Source organism: Electrona antarctica (genome assembly GCF_951216825.1).
Source record: "Electrona antarctica genome assembly, chromosome: 12".
Classification (NCBI taxonomy): Eukaryota; Metazoa; Chordata; class Actinopteri; order Myctophiformes; family Myctophidae; genus Electrona; species Electrona antarctica.
The window spans coordinates 1,607,066-1,629,565 of record NC_136793.1 but is presented as its reverse complement, the minus strand read 5'-3'; the positions used below and the strand labels follow the sequence as shown (position 1 = coordinate 1,629,565).

Genomic DNA, 22,500 nt, shown 5'->3' with positions numbered 1-22,500 from the left:
CACAGACACACAGACACACAGACACACAGACACACACGTCAACAAAACAAGAATATATACACTAATATAAAACGTTTGAGGGGGAAAAAGGGGTGGAGGCATTTCTATAGTCAGATGTCTGAAAACATCTGGTCATGTTATTACCAATTATAATGCCATTCATTAGGGATGCAGCATAATTATAATATTATAATTATGGTAAAACACACAACTCATAAACACATAGAAAAGAACACCAGCACTCACTTTATATCCAGTAGGATTCTTGTCTTTGGTGTTTGAAGCATTATGTTACACTTTAGCTATTGAAAAATAGCAGACCTACAAGCTCATAGCGCGGCACCGAGTGCCGCGCTACGAGCTTGTAGGTCTGCTATTTTTGAAATATCTTCAAAATGTGGCGCAAATCTTTGAATATATATTCTTTCAGAGCGAACGTCTTTGCAAGACTCAAATGGGGGTTGGCGGCCAAATTACATTTCATTACATATCATGTTTGGGGTTATTTTTGGGCACCACTGATACAGAAACATGAGGTTTTTCAGAAAACTGTCAGGATTTAGAAGACATTTGTATTAATTTCGACGTCAGGCCTAAATGGGTTAAGGTTTCCCTCAGCAGCAAACAAACGTTTCAGACTTTTATTATTTTTTTATTTGAGTTATTTCGTTAATTGTAACGGCCTTCGGTTCACACTCACCCTTGACCTTTGGCCCTTGGCCGACGCGGCGCCGGGTCGGGCCGGCGGAGGTCAGCGACCTTTGCCCTTTGACCTGGTTCAGACAGAGGTCGTCGGAGGTCAACGACTTCACCACTTCCTGGTTCAGACAGAGGTCGAGGTGGCGGTTGAAGGCGGACAGGTCACGTGACCCCACCTGGGTCACATGACACACCGGACAGGCAAGGGGGGCGGGGTCCAGCTGCTGTGACTCCGCCTCCGATGATGACATCATCACCGCCGCCGTCGTCGTCCCTGAGTCGCCTCCCACTGGGGCCGTCAATCAAGGTTATGACATCACATAGGTGAGGTCAGTGTCGTGATCTTCACATATGGAGATGGCCATATATGGTGGCGTGACGTGTCACGAGGCGCGACCATATATGGAGGCGTGATGTCACAAGGCGTGACCATACATGGAAGCGTGATGTCACAAGGCGTGACCATATATGGAAGCGTGCTGTCACGAGGCGCGACCATATATGGTGGCTTGACGTGTCACGAGGCGTGACCATATATGGAAGTGTGATGTCACGAGGCGTGACCATATATGGAGGCGTGACTAACGGACGGGATACGCAGGTTTTCATAGTAAATGTGACGTATGGTCGCAATAATAATAATAATAATAAAAATAATAATAATTACCTCCTTGACGATTAAAACCGGCGTGGCATGTCTGAGGCCGAGGCGATGCCGACGCGTGCTCCGACCGCCCGGGACTCGAACCCGAGCGGTCCCCGCTGAGACAGAGGTCGATGTGCGCGTTGAATACGCCCAGGTCGCTGGTGTCCACCTCCCCGAGGCACACGGGACACGTCAGGCCGCCCCCTGCTGGCCTGGGGGTGTCTCCGCAGCCTGACGGAGACCAAGGGTCTTCTGCTGCCGTGCTTCTGCTGCTGTGGCTCCAGTAACCCCTCTGGAGGAAATAGAGAGTATAAAGTATAAGGCCTCCTACACCATATGTGCTCCGATTTATGCTGTCGAGGAGCTTTTTCCTGGCGCTCGCCGACAAAACCCCCGATCTGACTCCGAGGTTTTGCTGGCTGTGTGAGAAAGGGCTCTGCGAGAAGATCCAGCGGCGATAAAAAGCGATCGCCGACGCCTTCCCGAGCGTTTCTGAATATCTACAGTAGCAGGTTTGATATTTGACTCTATCGCCTAATGTCCAGGACATCATCCACTATGTATGGATGATGTCCTGGACATCATCCATACAGTGGATGATGTCCAGGACATCATCCATACAGTGGATGATGTCCTGGACATCATCCATACAGTGGATGATGTCCTGGACATCATCCATACAGTGGATGATGTCCTGGACATCATAGATACAGTGGATGATGGACATCATCCACTGTATGGATGATGTCCAGTCGGCGAGGGAGTCAACAGTGTTAACAGTATTATTGTAAAGTATTCAATCAATCATTGTTTTTCAGTTACCGACCTCTGAGGAGGTGCTGCTGTCCGTCTCCTTCATGTCCCCCCAGCTCTTCAGAGTCCTGTCCCTCTGTCTGTCCGTCCCCTGGATGTCCCTGTCCCCACAGCTCTCCATGTCCCTGTCTCTCTGTCTGTCCGTCCCCTGGATGTCCCCGTCCCCACAGCTCTCCATGTCCCTGTCTCTCTGTCTGTCCGTCCCCTGGATGTCCCTGTCCCCACAGCTCTCCATGTCCCTGTCTCTCTGTCTGTCTGTCCCCTTCAGGGTCCTGTCTCTCTGTCTGTCTGTCTCCTTCATGTCTCCGTCATGTCCCTCCGCTTGGAGACGTAGTCGCTGGGCGTACGCCCTCTGGAAGAACGACCGCTGCTCCGTCTGGCCGGTCCCAGAGCTCTGGCCCGCCTCCGGCCCAGAGTTCTGGCCCGCCTCCGGCCCAGAGTTCTGGCCTGCCTCCGGCCCAGAGAAGCTCTGGCGCTGCTGGGCCACCGGACCACCCGGGGGCTGCACCCCCGGAGGGTAGCGCTGCTGGGCAGAGGGTTGTTGGGGGGTGCAGGACGGTGCAGAGGGCAGTAGGGTGCAGGAGGAGGAGGGGGGTTGGGGGCTTTGGACGGAGGTGTCTTTCCCACACGTCTGAGAGGAGACGTAGGGAGGAGGATGAGGAGGAGGAGGGGGGTCGTGGGGAGGAGGGGCAGGGGGAGGAGGGGGGTCCGTCTGAGGGGAGACGTGGGGAGGAGGGGCAGGGGTAGGAGGAGGGTCCGTCCTCCTGCCGTTCTGTAGGAACCCCACAATGCTCCTCTGCTGCGGAGCTCTGTCCTCAGAGCTGACGAAGGAGGAGATCCTGACACCTGGTGGCGACACATGGAAACACACTCTGAGAACCTGAAGGAGTCGAACATGAAGTGGATCACAGGAGGTTTATTGGGTCGTCCTAGGACAGTGCTTCTCACCCAGTGGTCCGGGGACCACCAGGGGTCCTTGAGGGAGTTCCAGGTGGTCCCCAGATAAATGGTGAGTTGGTAACGAAATGGACCATTGATTGATTGATTGATTGAAAATGTTATTCACAGTATGTAGAATGGGTACGGTACATTTCAAACGAAGTCAATATCAATATCAAAGCACAATAATTTGCCTTACTAATTATTGGGGTGCATTCGTTTGTTAGACATACTAACAGTCTGACAACACCTATGGCTCCTCCTGACATGCGTGGCCGGTTAAAACGAACCCGGTGGACCAGGACAAATAGACTGATAGTATGTTGGACCAGGACTAATATACTGATAGTATGTTGGACCAGGACTAATATACTGATAGTATGTTGGACCAGGACTAATGGACTGATAGTATGTTGGACCAGGACTAATGGACTGATAGTATGTTGGACCAGGACTAATGGACTGATAGTATGTTGGACCAGGACTAATGGACTGATAGTATGTTGGACCAGGACTAATGGACTGATAGTATGTTGGACCAGGACTAATAGTATGTTGCACCAGGACTAATACTATGTTGGACCAGGACTAATGGACTGATAGTATGTTGAACCAGGACTAATGGACTGATAGTATGTTGGACCAGGACTAATATACTGATAGTATGTTGGACCAGGACTAATGGACTGATAGTATGTTGGACCAGGACTAATAGACTGATAGTATGTTGGACCAGGACTAATGGACTGATAGTATGTTGGACCAGGACTAATAGACTGATAGTATGTTGGACCAGGACTAATAGACTGATAGTATGTTGGACCAGGACTAATGGACTGATAGTATGTTGGACCAGGACTAATGGACTGATAGTATGTTGGACCAGGACTAATAGACTGATAGTATGTTGGACCAGGACTAATAGACTGATAGTATGTTGGACCAGGACTAATGGACTGATAGTATGTTGGACCAGGACTAATAGACTGATAGTATGTTGGACCAGGACTAATAGACTGATAGTATGTTGGACCAGGACTAATAGACTGATAGTATGTTGGACCAGGACTAATAGACTAATAGTATGTTGGACCAGGACTAATGGACTGATAGTATGTTGGACCAGGACTAATAGACTGATAGTATGTTGGACCAGGACTAATAGACTGATAGTATGTTGGACCAGGACTAATAGACTGATAGTATGTTGGACCAGGACTAATGGACTGATAGTATGTTGGACCAGGACTAATAGACTGATAGTATGTTGGACCAGGACTAATAGACTGATAGTATGTTGGACCAGGACTAATAGACTAATAGTATGTTGGACCAGGACTAATGGACTGATAGTATGTTGGACCAGGACTAATAGACTGATAGTATGTTGGACCAGGACTAATAGACTGATAGTATGTTGGACCAGGACTAATGGACTGATAGTATGTTGGACCAGGACTAATAGACTGATAGTATGTTGGACCAGGACTAATAGACTGATAGTATGTTGGACCAGGACTAATAGACTAATAGTATGTTGGACCAGGACTAATGGACTGATAGTATGTTGGACCAGGACTAATAGACTGATAGTATGTTGGACCAGGACTAATAGACTGATAGTATGTTGGACCAGGACTAATGGACTGATAGTATGTTGGACCAGGACTGATAGTATGTTGGACCAGGACTAATGGACTGATAGTATGTTGGACCAGGACTAATGGACTGATAGTATGTTGGACCAGGACTAATAGACTGATAGTATGTTGGACCAGGACTGATAGTATGTTGGACCAGGACTAATGGACTGATAGTATGTTGGACCAGGACTAATGGACTGATAGTATGTTGGACCAGGACTAATAGACTGATAGTATGTTGGACCAGGACTAATGGACTGATAGTATGTTGGACCAGGACTAATGGACTGATAGTATGTTGGACCAGGACTAATAGTATGTTGCACCAGGACTAATACTATGTTGGACCAGGACTAATGGACTGATAGTATGTTGGACCAGGACTAATGGACTGATAGTATGTTGGACCAGGACTAATAGACTGATAGTATGTTGGACCAGGACTAATAGACTGATAGTATGTTGGACCAGGACTAATAGACTGATAGTATGTTGGACCAGGACTAATAGTATGTTGGACCAGGACTAATAGACTGATAGTATGTTGGACCAGGACTAATGGACTGATAGTATGTTGGACCAGGACTAATAGTATGTTGCACCAGGACTAATACTATGTTGGACCAGGACTAAAATACTGATAGTATGTTGGACCAGGACTAATAGTATGTTGCACCAGGACTAATACTATGTTGGACCAGGACTAATGGACTGATAGTATGTTGGACCAGGACTAATATACTGATACTATGTTGGACCAGGACTAATGGACTGATAGTATGTTGGACCAGGACTAATGGACTGATAGTATGTTGGACCAGGACTAATGGACTGATAGTATGTTGGACCAGGACTAATGGACGGATAGTATGTTGGACCAGGACTAATGGACTGATAGTATGTTGGACCAGGACTAATGGACTGATAGTATGTTGGACCAGTACTAATGGACTGATAGTATGTTGGACCAGGACTAATGGACTGATACTATGTTGGACCAGGACTAATGGACTGATAGTATGTTGGACCAGGACTAATGGACTGATAGTATGTTGGACCAGGACTAATGGACTGATAGTATGTTGGACCAGGACTAATGGACTGATAGTATGTTGGACCAGGACTAATGGACTGATAGTATGTTGGACCAGGACTAATGGACTGATAGTATGTTGGACCAGGACTAATAGACTGATAGTATGTTGGACCAGGACTAATAGACTGATAGTATGTTGGACCAGGACTAATGGACTGATAGTATGTTGGACCAGGACTAATGGACTGATAGTATGTTGGACCAGGACTAATAGACTGATAGTATGTTGGACCAGGACTAATAGACTGATAGTATGTTGGACCAGGACTAATAGACTGATAGTATGTTGGACCAGGACTAATAGACTGATAGTATGTTGGACCAGAACTAATAGACTGATAGTATGTTGCACCAGGACTAATAGACTGATAGTATGTTGGACCAGGACTAATGGACTGATAGTATGTTGGACCAGGACTAATGGACTGATAGTATGTTGGACCAGGAGTAATGGACTGATAGTATGTTGGACCAGGACTAATGGACTGATAGTATGTTGGACCAGGACTAATAGACTGATAGTATGTTGGACCAGGACTAATAGACTGATAGTATGTTGGACCAGGACTAATGGACTGATAGTATGTTGGACCAGGAGTAATGGACTGATAGTATGTTGGACCAGGACTAATGGACTGATAGTATGTTGGACCAGGACTAATAGACTGATAGTATGTTGGACCAGGACTAATAGACTGATAGTATGTTGGACCAGGACTAATAGACTGATAGTATGTTGGACCAGGACTAATAGACTGATAGTATGTTGGACCAGGACTGATAGTATGTTGGACCAGGACTAATGGACTGATAGTATGTTGGACCAGGACTAATGGACTGATAGTATGTTGGACCAGGACTAATACTGATAGTATGTTGGACCAGGACTGATAGTATGTTGGACCAGGACTAATGGACTGATAGTATGTTGGACCAGGACTAATGGACTGATAGTATGTTGGACCAGGACTAATAGACTGATAGTATGTTGGACCAGGACTAATGGACTGATAGTATGTTGGACCAGGACTAATGGACTGATAGTATGTTGGACCAGGACTAATAGTATGTTGCACCAGGACTAATACTATGTTGGACCAGGACTAATGGACTGATAGTATGTTGGACCAGGACTAATGGACTGATAGTATGTTGGACCAGGACTAATAGACTGATAGTATGTTGGACCAGGACTAATAGACTGATAGTATGTTGGACCAGGACTAATGGACTGATAGTATGTTGGACCAGGACTAATGGACTGATAGTATGTTGGACCAGGACTAATGGACTGATAGTATGTTGGACCAGGACTAATGGACTGATAGTATGTTGGGCCAGGACTAATAGACTGATAGTATGTTGGACCTGGACTAATGGACTGATAGTATGTTGGACCAGGACTAATAGTATGTTGCACCAGGACTAATACTATGTTGGACCAGGACTAAAATACTGATAGTATGTTGGACCAGGACTAATAGTATGTTGCACCAGGACTAATACTATGTTGGACCAGGACTAATGGACTGATAGTATGTTGGACCAGGACTAATATACTGATACTATGTTGGACCAGGACTAATGGACTGATAGTATGTTGGACCAGGACTAATGGACTGATAGTATGTTGGACCAGGACTAATAGACTGATAGTATGTTGGACCAGGACTAATAGACTGATAGTATGTTGGACCAGGACTAATGGACTGATAGTATGTTGGACCAGGACTAATGGACTGATAGTATGTTGGACCAGGACTAATGGACTGATAGTATGTTGGACCAGGACTAATAGACTGATAGTATGTTGGACCAGGACTAATAGACTGATAGTATGTTGGACCAGGACTAATGGACTGATAGTATGTTGGACCAGGACTAATGGACTGATACTATGTTGGACCAGGACTAATGGACTGATAGTATGTTGGACCAGGTGATACATGTCATTTAGAGACATTGCAGTAAAGTGTTCAGTAATAGAAATAGAGAGCGGTGCAGTGAAGAGTTTGGCCATTACCCATGAGCCTCAGTCGGAGTGGGAGGGGCTTGACACCGTCAATCTCGGTCCTCAGCAGCTGATTGGCCACGGAGAAGATCTCGGGGGCTGTCCCCACGGCGCAGGGCAGCGTCCAGGCTCGGGTCCGAACCTCGAACTGGACGTTCTTCAGCTTCAGAGTCACCGTCTTACCCTGATGAGCAGGACAGCAATATGATGGACCAGAGAACCTTTCAAACTTAACCGATAAAGTACTTATACAGTACTTTATAAGTAGTAGTAGTACTTTATAAAGTACACTGATCAATGTCAATACCTTCAGTCCTTCTCTTTTAACAGTATAAAGTACAGTGATGTGTCAATAATACCTTCAGTCCTTCTCTTTTAACAGTATAAAGTACAGTGATGTGTCAATAATACCTTCAGTCCTTCTCTTTTAACAGTATAAAGTACAGTGATGTGTCAATAATACCTTCAGTCCTCTTTTAACAGTATAAAGTACAGTGATGTGTCAATAATACCCTTCAGTCCTTCTCTTTTAACAGTATAAAGTACAGTGATGTGTCAATAATACCCTTCAGTCCTTCTCTTTTAACAGTATAAAGTACAGTGATGTGTCAATAATACCTTCAGTCCTTCTCTTTTAACAGTATAAAGTACAGTGATGTGTCAATAATACCTTCAGTCCTTCTCTTTTAACAGTATAAAGTACAGTGATGTGTCAATAATACCTTCAGTCCTCTTTTAACAGTATAAAGTACAGTGATGTGTCAATAATACCTTCAGTCCTTCTCTTTTAACAGTATAAAGTATAGTGATGTGTCAATAATACCTTCAGTCCTTCTCTTTTAACAGTATAAAGTACAGTGATGTGTCAATAATACCTTCAGTCCTTCTCTTTTAACAGTATAAAGTACAGTGATGTGTCAATAATACCTTCAGTCCTCTTTTAACAGTATAAAGTACAGTGATGTGTCAATAATACCTTCAGTCCTTCTCTTTTAACAGTATAAAGTACAGTGATGTGTCAATAATACCTTCAGTCCTCTTTTAACAGTATAAAGTACAGTGATGTGTCAATAATACCTTGAGTCCTCTTTTAACAGTATAAAGTACAGTGATGTGTCAATAATACCTTGAGTCCTCTTTTAACAGTATAAAGTACAGTGATGTGTCAATAATACCTTCAGTCCTTCTCTTTTAACAGTATAAAGTACAGTGATGTGTCAATAATACCTTCAGTCCTTCTCTTTTAACAGTATAAAGTACAGTGATGTGTCAATAATACCTTCAGTCCTTCTCTTTTAACAGTATAAAGTACAGTGATGTGTCAATAATACCTTCAGTCCTTCTCTTTTAACAGTATAAAGTACAGTGATGTGTCAATAATACCTTCAGTCCTCTTTTAACAGTATAAAGTACAGTGATGTGTCAATAATACCTTCAGTCCTTCTCTTTTAACAGTATAAAGTACAGTGATGTGTCAATAATACCTTCAGTCCTCTTTTAACAGTATAAAGTACAGTGATGTGTCAATAATACCTTCAGTCCTTCTCTTTTAACAGTATAAAGTACAGTGATGTGTCAATAATACCTTCAGTCCTTCTCTTTTAACAGTATAAAGTACAGTGATGTGTCAATAATACCTTCAGTCCTTCTCTTTTAACAGTATAAAGTATAGTGATGTGTCAATAATACCTTCAGTCCTTCTCTTTTAACAGTATAAAGTACAGTGATGTGTCAATAATACCTTCAGTCCTCTTTTAACAGTATAAAGTACAGTGATGTGTCAATAATACCTTCAGTCCTTCTCTTTTAACAGTATAAAGTACAGTGATGTGTCAATAATACCTTCAGTTCTCTTTTAACAGTATAAAGTACAGTGATGTGTCAATAATACCTTCAGTCCTTCTCTTTTAACAGTATAAAGTACAGTGATGTGTCAATAATACCTTCAGTCCTTCTCTTTTAACAGTATAAAGTACAGTGATGTGTCAATAATACCTTCAGTCCTCTTTTAACAGTATAAAGTACAGTGATGTGTCAAAAATACCTTCAGTCCTTCTCTTTTAACAGTATAAAGTACAGTGATGTGTCAATAATACCTTGAGTCCTCTTTTAACAGTATAAAGTACAGTGATGTGTCAATAATACCTTCAGTCCTTCTCTTTTAACAGTATAAAGTACAGTGATGTGTCAATAATACCTTCAGTCCTTCTCTTTTAACAGTATAAAGTACAGTGATGTGTCAATAATACCTTCAGTCCTCTTTTAACAGTATAAAGTACAGTGATGTGTCAATAATACCTTCAGTCCTTCTCTTTTAACAGTATAAAGTACAGTGATGTGTCAATAATACCTTCAGTCCTTCTCTTTTAACAGTATAAAGTACAGTGATGTGTCAATAATACCTTCAGTCCTCTTTTAACAGTATAAAGTATAGTGATGTGTCAATAATACCTTCAGTCCTTCTCTTTTAACAGTATAAAGTACAGTGATGTGTCAATAATACCTTCAGTCCTCTTTTAACAGTATAAAGTACAGTGATGTGTCAATAATACCTTCAGTCCTTCTCTTTTAACAGTATAAAGTATAGTGATGTGTCAATAATACCTTCAGTCCTTCTCTTTTAACAGTATAAAGTATAGTGATGTGTCAATAATACCTTCAGTCCTTCTCTTTTAACAGTATAAAGTACAGTGATGTGTCAATAATACCTTCAGTCCTTCTCTTTTAACAGTATAAAGTACAGTGATGTGTCAATAATACCTTCAGTCCTTCTCTTTTAACAGTATAAAGTATAGTGATGTGTCAATAATACCTTCAGTCCTCTTTTAACAGTATAAAGTATAGTGATGTGTCAATAATACCTTCAGTCCTTCTCTTTTAACAGTATAAAGTACAGTGATGTGTCAATAATACCTTCAGTCCTTCTCTTTTAACAGTATAAAGTATAGTGATGTGTCAATAATACCTTCAGTCCTTCTCTTTTAACAGTATAAAGTACAGTGATGTGTCAATAATACCTTCAGTCCTTCTCTTTTAACAGTATAAAGTACAGTGATGTGTCAATAATACCTTCAGTCCTTCTCTTTTCAGGTCGTTGGACAGATCTTCACACAACTCTCTGACCAGACACACCTGGTCCTCTGGTCTGGTCATCTCTCTGAACGTCCTGGAGGGGGAGGGGGAGAGGAGGGGGAGAGGAGGGGGGGGGAGAGATGGGGGGGGGGAGATAGGGGAGAGAGAGGGGAGGGAGGGGGAAGGGAGGGGGGAGAGAGGGGGAGAGAGAGGGGGGGGAGAGAGGGGGAGAGAGAGGGGGGGGAAGGAGAGAGAGGGGGGAGGGTGATAGAGAGAGACAGAGAGAAAATGAGTGCAAGATGACAATGACCTATGTGTAGTTCAGGAGGTAGAACAGGTCGTACAATGATCGATCCGTGGGTCGGCGGTTCGAATCCCGGCTCCTCCTCCTCCTCCTGGCCACATGTCGAAGTGTCCTACTCCTTGGGCAAGACACACAAGAACCCTACCCCCTTTTTGAAACTAGCTCCTCGCCACTCGACCTACACACTTCCACTCGGTTTGAGCATAGATGTATACAATTTACAATTTACAATTTAGGCATTTAGCAGACGCTCTTAATCCAGAGCGATTTACATTAGGCAGGAACAAAAGTATGGGAATACATCACATATATAAAATGCATTTATCAAGAAACATGCGTAAGCTAAGAACGTAACTAGAACATATCTATATAATGACACTATACATATTAACTATACATATATACTATGCTATACATATGTAGGCTACTATGATGTGCTATGACTACATACAATGCAATTATTGTGCTGTCTACATGACATGCTATAAGTCTGTTTCAAATGCTATCTAAGTCTAAAAAGTGCTATTATATAAATAATAGAGACGGCACCGGAATCCCCCTCCCATCCACTTGCATTGCATTGCGTCTCGGTTATTTATATATCTATGCTCAAACCGAGTGGAAGTGTGTAGGGCGAGTGGCGAGGAGCTAGTTTCAAAAAGGGCCCTACACTGCCTCCAATGAGTCGGTCGGTGAGAGCTAGCCACCGGTTGGTGTGAATGTAGGAAGTGAGGATGCGGGCCGCGACTGTTCGCCGCTTCACCTCCCAATGTATGAATGAAATGAATAAATATATTTTTGTGCATTTTGTGGTAAAAGCACTCAAACATTCTTCTTTCCTGCCTTGATCTCCTTAACAACTTCCCTTTCTTTGTTTTCTTGGAAAAATGACACCATGGGATCTATGCACAAAAACAGATTTCACCCATTTTGTGAAATTTGTGATGTGACAATGTGATGTGATGTGAACCATTGAAAAGCGATTTGAGCACTTGTAAAAGCGCTATAAAAATGCATTATTATATGTGACCAGATTTGCCATCGTACAGCCTCCAGCTTTTCACCAGAGGAGAACAAACTGAATTTATTTTTATCCAAAATGAGTTAATAGCACAGGCAGACTCTTCACATACTAGAGCATGTCTGAAATAAATGTCAGAGCTGAAATCGACATGTAAATATGAAATAAGCTAGGTGTAATGTTAGAGACCACAGAAGTGAACCTTTTCAAGCCTGTTTTCTCAACTCACTGTTTTCTGCAAGACATTACTCTATAAAGGCATATATCCAAAACTGGTGGGTCAAACTGAACAACCAAATTATGTCCATTTGAAGCTATGATGACATATGAAAAAATAAATAAAAACAAAATCAATGACTTAGGCGCGATTCATACTCCTATTTTAAAGTGGGTTCGGCTCTGTAGAGCCTACAATGTGACATAATTTGAGGGGGGGGGGGGTACCGTCCTAAAGTCGGCTCTTCGGTGCTACTGAAAATTTCTGACGAGCCGAAATCATTTCGGCACTACAGCGGTAAAATAGGAGTATGAATCGGCCCTAAGCCTCAGTCAGAAATGGTCACATTTATTATTGTTATTAAAGTGTATGTTTGATGGAGGGATGACAGACATACCTCTCAGTGCTCATACTTTTTCTCTCTCCGTCCCTGAAAATAAAACCCACAGAAAGGACAGTGTTATTTTATTGTTTTATACAAGAGGCTCCTAATCCAGCTCTTCTTAATCCAGATTTATAGTGTGCAAGAACAACAACACATGGAAATACATCAAGTAGATATAAAAATAATATAAATATTCATCTAGGATCATAAGTAAACCAAGCCTCTATAGTCAGTAGAATGAAAACTGAAAATGGGTTTCTTTCAGACCGTTACACATTTATCTCATATCGTACTGATACCAATATACAAGGTTTAAAAAACAAATGGGAAAGAGAACGGAGTTGGCAGATGAGTGGTGGTCAGACACTATACAGATGAGTGGTGGTCAGACACTATACAGATGAGTGGTGGTCAGACACTATACAGATGAGTGGTGGTCAGACACTATACAGATGAGTGGTGGTCAGACGCTATACAGATGAGTGGTGGTCAGACACTATACAGATGAGTGGTGGTCAGACACTATACAGATGAGTGGTGGTCAGACACTATACAGATGAGTGGTGGTCAGACACTATACAGATGAGTGGTGGTCAGACACTATACAGATGAGTGGTGGTCAGACACTATACAGATGAGTGGTGGTCAGACACTATACAGATGAGTGGTGGTCAGACGCTATACAGATGAGTGGTGGTCAGACACTATACAGATGAGTGGTGGTCAGACACTATACAGATGAGTGGTGGTCAGACACTATACAGATGAGTGGTGGTCAGACACTATACAGATGAGTGGTGGTCAGACACTATACAGATGAGTGGTGGTCAGACACTATACAGATGAGTGGTGGTCAGACACTATACAGATGAGTGGTGGTCAGACGCTATACAGATGAGTGGTGGTCAGACACTATACAGATGAGTGGTGGTCAGACACTATACAGATGAGTGGTGGTCAGACACTATACAGATGAGTGGTGGTCAGACACTATACAGATGAGTGGTGGTCAGACACTATACAGATGAGTGGTGGTCAGACACTATACAGATGAGTGGTGGTCAGACACCATACAGATTAGTGGTGGTCAGACACTATACAGATGAGTGGTGGTCAGACGCTATACAGATGAGTGGTGGTCAGACACTATACAGATGAGTGGTGGTCAGACACTATACAGATGAGTGGTGGTCAGACACTATACAGATGAGTGGTGGTCAGACACCATACAGATTAGTGGTGGTCAGACACTATACAGATGAGTGGTGGTCAGACGCTATACAGATGAGTGGTGGTCAGACACTATACAGATGAGTGGTGGTCAGACACTATACAGATGAGTGGTGGTCAGACACTATACAGATGAGTGGTGGTCAGACACCATACAGATTAGTGGTGGTCAGACACTATACAGATGAGTGGTGGTCAGACGCTATACAGATGAGTGGTGGTCAGACACTATACAGATGAGTGGTGGTCAGACACTATACAGATGAGTGGTGGTCAGACACTATACAGATGAGTGGTGGTCAGACACCATACAGATTAGTGGTGGTCAGACACTATACAGATGAGTGGTGGTCAGACGCTATACAGATGAGTGGTGGTCAGACACTATACAGATGAGTGGTGGTCAGACACTATACAGATGAGTGGTGGTCAGACACTATACAGATGAGTGGTGGTCAGACACCATACAGATTAGTGGTGGTCAGACACTATACAGATGAGTGGTGGTCAGACACTATACAGAGTCATCACCACCACCTCATGTGCCTCAGCCTAAAGGCTCATACATAGTCTGGATTTTCGGTGTTGAGGTGACCACCGAACTACAACATGACTTCACGGAGGTGACCACCGAACTACAACATGACGTCACGAGCCGCGGTGAAGAGCAAACCACCGCCACCACCCCAGCCCTTCTCTCTGTTTTTACTCACCACCGCTCAACGTTATTTCAGCTCCGGTGGTCAGCTCACCACCGGAGCGGTGGTCAGCTCACCACCGGAGCGGTGGTCAGCTCACCACCGGAGCTGTGGTGAGCTGACCACCGGAGCGGTGGTCACCTCACCACCGGAGCGGTGGTCAGCTCACCACCGGAGCTGTGGTGAGCTGACCACCGAAAATCCAGACTATGAATAGGTCTTAATTCAACTGAAAGTATAGGATACATAGAGCTCATCTTAGTAAAGCCAGGGTGACTGAAATGTATCCTGAGGCAGACTCGAAGTGCGACCGCTTTGCCCAGACACAACCAGACAGACCGCTGTGCCAAGACACAACCAGACAGACCGCTGTGCCCAGACACAACCAGACAGACCGCTGTGCCCAGACACAAGCACATCTCACGCGTATATTAGACGAATTCAGAAACGGGTCTCATGGTCGCAGCTTATGTATTTCCTGTAGGCGGAGCCGACATAGCTGCGGGGTAAACCCGCACCTCTTCTACTACAGTGAAATGGCAGAGTGACTGATGTTAGTCTGCCTCAAACGTTACTCTGATGTTAGTCTGCCTCAAACGTTACTCTGATGTTAGTCTGCCTCAAACGTTACTCTTTTACCTGCTTTTTACTAACACTAACATTACAAAGATGCTCCAGAACATCGGGATGAACCCGTGTAGTTTATGGCTGCTCCAACAGTAGAGATGAACCTGTGTAGTTTATGGCTGCTCCAACAGTAGAGATGAACCTGTGTAGTTTATGGCTGCTCCAACAGTAGAGATGAACCTGTGTAGTTTATGGCTGCTCCAACAGTAGAGATGAACCTGTGTAGTTTATGGCTGCTCCAACAGCAGTGGCAACATTAAAAAAAGAAAAAAGAAAAAAAAGAAATTCAAAATATCCACTGCGGTGGCTGAGACCAGAGCCATTGAGTAATGGTTGAGACGAAGCAGTGAAAGGTCCTGAAAGATACATAACGTCAGTCTTACCCAATACCCAATCTTTCTGTTTTATGAACACAAGGCTGCTGTACTTTATACCTCATAGTTTAAATGCTTAGTATGAGGTATAACATCTGGTTACCTCTCACTCCATCTGGCTCAACGATGTGATGTCCTTCGTAAGCTTAGAAAAAATAAAATTATCTCTCTGAGGAAACCACCGAAGGCTTCTCTAAGGTATGGAGACCTTGTATAGAATACTTTAATATTCATACCTCCCTGGATTACACTGCTCGGTGTGACCCAATACCTCCCTGGATTACACTGCTCGGTGTGACCCAATACCTCCCTGGATTAGACTGCTCGGTGTGACCCAATACCTCCCTGGATTACACTGCTCGGTGTGACCCAATACCTCCCTGGATTACACTGCTCGGTGTGACCCAATACCTCCCTGGATTACACTGCTCGGTGTGACCCAATACCTCCCTGGATTACACTGCTCGGTGTGACCCAATACCTCCCTGGATTACACTGCTCGGTGTGACCCAATACCTCCCTGGATTACACTGCTCGGTGTGACCCAATACCTCCCTGGATTACACTGCTCGGTGTGACCCAATACCTCCCTGGATTACACTGCTCGGTGTGACCCAATACCTCCCTGGATTACACTGCTCGGTGTGACCCAATACCTCCCTGGATTACACTGCTCGGTGTGACCCAATACCTCCCTGGATTACACTGCTCGGTGTGACCCAATACCTCCCTGGATTACACTGCTCGGTGTGACCCAATACCTCCCTGGATTACACTGCTCGGTGTGACCCAATACCTCCCTGGATTACACTGCTCGGTGTGACCCAATACCTCCCTGGATTACACTGCTCGGTGTGACCCAATACCTCCCTGGATTACACTGCTCGGTGTGACCAAATACCTCCCTGGATTACACTGCTCGGTGTGACCCAAAATGTAGCGGACAGTGGATTTTATAATTAACAGACAGTGCCTCTCTCACAAGTGTACAATACTATGACTGTGACCCATGATGTGACCTGTGTTTTACATTTTATTATTTTATTCTGTTGTGTTTGTTTCTTTGGGGGGGGGGTGAACGTTGTTGCTTTTACGTTTGTGTTTGTCTGTGATGCTGCGACAATGCTACTGGCTAACGTGTGTATGTGTGAGTGTGAGTGTGTGTGTGTGTGTGTGTGTGTGTGTGTGTGTGTGTGTGCACACACACCTCTCTAGGTGCGTGGCTCCCAGACCCAGGGAGATGCTGAGGAAGTGATGCCAGGCCGTCTGGGAGAATAGCAGGGACAACAGTGCCATCTGCTGGCCCAGGTGAGCACAGCTACTGATGCCCAGAGCGCCAAGCAGCTTCTCACTAACCTTCCCAACACCGGGAACCTGTAAATTACATGGTTACCATGGATACCAAGTTTCATTTCACACTCTCAAGAGTTAAATTATTGTTAAACATCTGCATTACTTAATTTACAAGAAGTCTACACAATTAGAGAATATAGAAGAATTGTTATTTTGATCAATGTTTGCCTGTTATCTCTCCTAATGGCACCAACATACCATGGAATTGTGGACAATTTCTTTTTTCCATAATCATTTTAACCCAATTTGGGCGGGAACCCTTTTGGTGTTTTAAAGCATTATGTTATGCTTTAGCTGTTGAAAAATAGCAGATGTAGGTCTGCTATTTTTGAAAACTCGTGAAAATATGACTGAAATCATTGAATATATATTCTTTCAGAGTTTCAGCTTTTAACTCAAATCTTTGCTTCTGGTGTGTCCCTGGAACAACATATTTTCAGATGGGGGTCGGCGGCCAATTACATATAATTTGTGGGGTCCTTGACATGCCTGATGCCTGATGAAGGTCTGACGACCGAAACGTTGCAATAAAAACCAACCTAAGTGAAGACAGTGTGCGGGATTCTCTTTTTTCTACCTATCGGGGGTCCTTGACATGAAATATTGAGAACCACTGATATAGAAACATTTTCAACATTTTCAGAAAAAACGAAATTTTAAAGACATTTTTAAAATGTCGACGTCAAAATAAAATGATTTTCATATCACAATAGGGTTCTTTGGTTAACTTGGCCAGCTTTTGAACCACTCTGTTCCTCCATCTAAAGCCCAAACCACACCAAAGGGTCACCATGCAACTCCTTGCAACCAAACGGTTGCGAGTAGAAATTTATTTTCGCTCCTATGCCACCAAAATGTGGAACGCCCTACCAACTGTCATTAAGACATGCGAATCCCTTGACTCCTTCAAAACCGCTCTCAAAGGGCACCTACGGATGGCTGCAATTCGAAACTGGCCCCCGTAAAATCTGAATCCCCCCCCCGCCCCCCCCTTTTTTCCCCTCACTGTATATATTTCTTTTCCCTTTTTACCTCCTTTATGATGAATTCCTGTTCTGTCCTTTGTCTATATAGAAGTGTCTATTTGTACGTCTCTAAATGTTTTGATGATTTGAACATGGTGGACCCTATTGGAAACAAGTGTAATGCTTAATTGGGTCGTCCACTCACAGTTAACAGCCTTTGTATTGAGTTTGTGCTTGAAATGTACTGTAATTCTGCAAACTGTTAATAAATTCTTCAATCAATCAATCAATGCATGCGCGTGCGTGTGTGTGTGCGTGCGTGTGTGCGTGCGTGCGTGCGTGTGTGCGTGCGTGCGTGCGTGTGTGCGTGCGTGCGTGCGTGCGTGCGTGCGTGCAGTACCTTGCGTACAGGTAACTTCTCCATAAAGTCCAGAACACTGGTTCTGTCTGCAGACAGGCGGTACTGGCCGTCGGGTTTGTTCAGGTCGCTGCACACCTTGGCCAGAAGCATGTTGGACGCGATGCCTGCAAGAACACCACAACCCATTATGTGTTGATCACAGAACACCACAACCCATTACGTGTTGATCACAGAACACCACAACCCATTACGTGTTGATCACAGAACACCAGACCCATTACGTGTTGATCACAGAACACCACAACCCATTACGTGTTGATCACAGAACACCAGACCCATTACGTGTTGATCACAGAACACCACAACCCATTACGTGTTGATCACAGAACACCACAACCCATTACGTGTTGATCACAGAACACCACAACCCATTACGTGTTGATCACAGAACACCACAACCCATTACGTGTTGATCACAGAACACCACAACCCATTACGTGTTGATCACAGAACACCACAACCCATTACGTGTTGATCACAGAACACCACAACCCATTACGTGTTGATCACAGAACACCACAACCCATTACGTGTTGATCACAGAACACCACAACCCATTACGTGTTGATCACAGAACACCACAACCCATTACGTGTTGATCACAGAACACCACAACCCATTACGTGTTGATCACAGAACACCACAACCCATTACGTGTTGATCACAGAACACCACAACCCATTACGTGTTGATCACAGAACACCACAACCCATTACGTGTTGATCACAGAACACCACAACCCATTACGTGTTGATCACAGAACACCACAACCCATTACGTGTTGATCACAGAACACCACAACCCATTACGTGTTGATCACAGAACACCAGACCCATTACGTGTTGATCACAGAACACCACAACCCATTACGTGTTGATCACAGAACACCACAACCCATTACGTGTTGATCACAGAACACCACAACCCATTACGTGTTGATCACAGAACACCACAACCCATTACGTGTTGATCACAGAACACCACAACCCATTACGTGTTGATCACAGAACACCACAACCCATTACGTGTTGATCACAGAACACCACAACCCATTACGTGTTGATCACAGAACACCACAACCCATTACGTGTTGATCACAGAACACCACAACCCATTACGTGTTGATCACAGAACACCACAACCCATTACGTGTTGATCACAGAACACCACAACCCATTACGTGTTGATCACAGAACACCACAACTTAAATCTTTGCTTCTGGGGGGGTCCCTGGAACAACATATTTTAAGATGGGGGTCAGCGGCAAATTACATATAGTTGTTGGGGGTCCTTGACATGAAAATGTATAAGAACCACTGACATCCTGAAAACTGTCAGGATTGAGAAGAATTTTTTTTAGAATCGTCCTCAGGTCAAAATGGGTTAATAAATCGGTGCCGTGTGTGTGGCTCCAAAACTATGGAATGAACTCCCCATTGCAATCAGAAGAACTGCAGACTCACTCCCAATCTAAACTATGGAATGAACTCCCCATTGCAATCAGAAGAACTGCAGACTCACTCCCAATCTAAACTATGGAATGAACTCCCCATTGCAATCAGAAGAACTACAGACTCACTCCCAATCTAAACTATGGAATGAACTCCCCATTGCAATCAGAAGAACTGCAGACTCACTCCCAATCTAAACTATGGAATGAACTCCCCATTGCAATCAGAAGAACTACAGACTCACTCCCAATCTAAACTATGGAATGAACTCCCCATTGCAATCAGAAGAACTGCAGACTCACTCCCAATCTAAACTATGGAATGAACTCCCCATTCAAAGAACTGCAGACTCACTCCCAATCTTCCGCCGTAGTCTCAAAATCCACCTCTTCAGACTCCATCTTAGCCCGTAGCACTTGCCCTAGCCTCAACGATTTGGGATCAATATAAGTAGAAAATCGATCCTATGTTATTTTTTAGTTTTTTTCAACCAAGGTTCATGTTTTAGGTTTTTGTTGAGGGGCGGGGCATTCGAGCATGGGGCTAAATATGTATTTTTTTACAAAATGTTATAGCGATTTCTTTTTTTATTATTTACTATAGTCCTACTAGACCCCAGGAAATTACATCTGGCCACAAAAGATCACGGGATCTACTGAATGTGTCAAACTGACATTGAGCCTATGACACACAGTGTGGCTTCCCCCCAGTAGGCTACCTTCACATTCAGTAGATCCTGTGATCTTTTGTGGCCAGATGTAATTTATTGGCATCTAGTAGGACTATAGTAAATGATAAAAAAATAAATCGCTATAACATTTTGTAAAAAAAATACATATTTAGCCCCATGCTCGAATGTCCCCGCCCCTCTGTCAAAAACAGCTAAAATCCCTAAAATGAAAGAAAGCAGCAAATGAAAAAAAATTAACACTCATCTTTTACTTTCTCTAATTCAGTATTTTAGCTGTGACGTGAGCGCCCCCTCCAGAGATACATCCGGGTCCTACTTTGTGTCGCTTTTGTGTCCCCATAGAGTTATACTGTGACGCTCCGTCGGACTAAATCTGAGACGAAAACAACCACGAAAGTCTAATTTTACCGCTTTCCTCGCAACAACAAAGCTGCGCTGCTCTCCCAAATCTGGCGGTGACAGGCCGTCTGCCCCACACGGAATACTATCGCCATTTTATTTCATTGTGTCAACTAAATCCTCATTAAGGCAAACTAGATTCAACATACTCAAGCCTGCAAACATTCTAAATATGCCCCCGAAATATTGTACTGAGCAAATGGACTGTTACCACCTTCAATAATAATGATAATAATAGTCTTTATTGTCTCCACATCATTTATTTTCTTTGTCATGGACACTTGTACAAAACATTAATAATTCTACTCGAGTTGGAAGCATTAAGACCCATTTTAACCCTCAATGGCTTCCTTTCTGAAAAATAACGTCATTGTAAAAAAGATTCACACGTTTAGCTATTCTATTTACAATGAGATGCGGACGGGAGCTGGTGCCACTTGGACCCGGACGTCACGTAGCACTACAAAATGACCCGGACGTCACGTAGCACTACAAAATGACCCGGACGTCACGTAGCACTACAAAATGACGTCGGACTTAAATACTGAATAAAAACCTAAAACATGAACCTTGGTTGAAAAAAACTAAAGTTGTCCCGAGTTGACCTTTCACCCATTTAGACCCGAGGCCCGATTCTACAATAAATGCTTCTAAATCTAAATAAACTATTTCTGTGTCAGTTGGTGCTCAAACTATTTCATGTCAAGGACCCCCAGAATTATCTGAAACTGGCCGCGGACCCCCATCTGAAAATATGTTGTTCCAGCCCCCCCCCCTTCACTCTGAAATAATATATATTCAAAGATTTGCGCCATAAAATATTTGTCTAAAGTGTAACATAATGCTTAAAACACCAAAAGGGGTTCCCGTCCTGAATGGACTAAGCCATGGGTTCCCAAAGTGGGGTCCGGGGACCCCCAGGGGTACTTGAGGGAGTTCCAGGGGGTCTGGGGACCCCCAGGGGTACTTGAGGGAGTTCCAGGGGGTACCTAGCTCAATTACAGATATAAGGAACCAAATGGACCCGTGTGGGTCTGTAACTCAGAGAGTGTACAAATGGAACCAAATGGACCCGTTAGGACCCGTTAGGGTCCATTTGGTTCCATTTGTACACTCTGAGTTAAATTAACAGCTGTTTTACAACATAAATTGGCATACCAGAGATAGAAATGCCATTAAATCGGGGGTCCGTAGCATAATGCGTGTGAAACTGGGGGGTGGTCCATGAAATTAATATGTTTCGGAATCACTGCTAGAGCCGTAAAAATCCTCCCTTATCGATGCGGGGTCACTGGCATAATGTTTTCAAATATATAAAATAAGACAGTGGCCTAATAAATGTTGATTTGGGGGTCCTTGGCACGAAAAGGTTTGGGAACCACTGGGCTAAGCCAGGGGTTCTCAACCCGTGGGTCGCGACCCCTCGGGGGGTCGCCAAATTATTT

General features: G+C 43.8%; 1 protein-coding gene across 4 annotated transcripts in view; it reads right to left on the bottom strand.

The window, feature by feature from the left end:
• polk (polymerase (DNA directed) kappa) overlaps positions 1-22,500 on the bottom strand; it is a 46,012-nt gene that overhangs the window by 1,892 nt on the left and 21,620 nt on the right. For 3 of the 4 annotated variants that reach the window (XM_079517033.1, XM_079517034.1, XM_079517036.1), the window contains 8 exons: positions 18,494-18,618; positions 16,983-17,149; positions 12,859-12,891; positions 10,917-11,013; positions 7,860-8,031; positions 2,172-3,004; positions 1,367-1,637; positions 701-988 (listed from right to left, as the gene is read on the bottom strand). In XM_079517033.1, coding sequence (XP_079373159.1) covers positions 701-988; positions 1,367-1,637; positions 2,172-3,004; positions 7,860-8,031; positions 10,917-11,013; positions 12,859-12,891; positions 16,983-17,149; positions 18,494-18,618 — 1,986 coding nt within the window. The remainder of the gene's footprint in view (positions 1-700; positions 989-1,366; positions 1,638-2,171; positions 3,005-7,859; positions 8,032-10,916; positions 11,014-12,858; positions 12,892-16,982; positions 17,150-18,493; positions 18,619-22,500) is intronic. The other variant, XM_079517035.1, reaches the window with a different exon arrangement.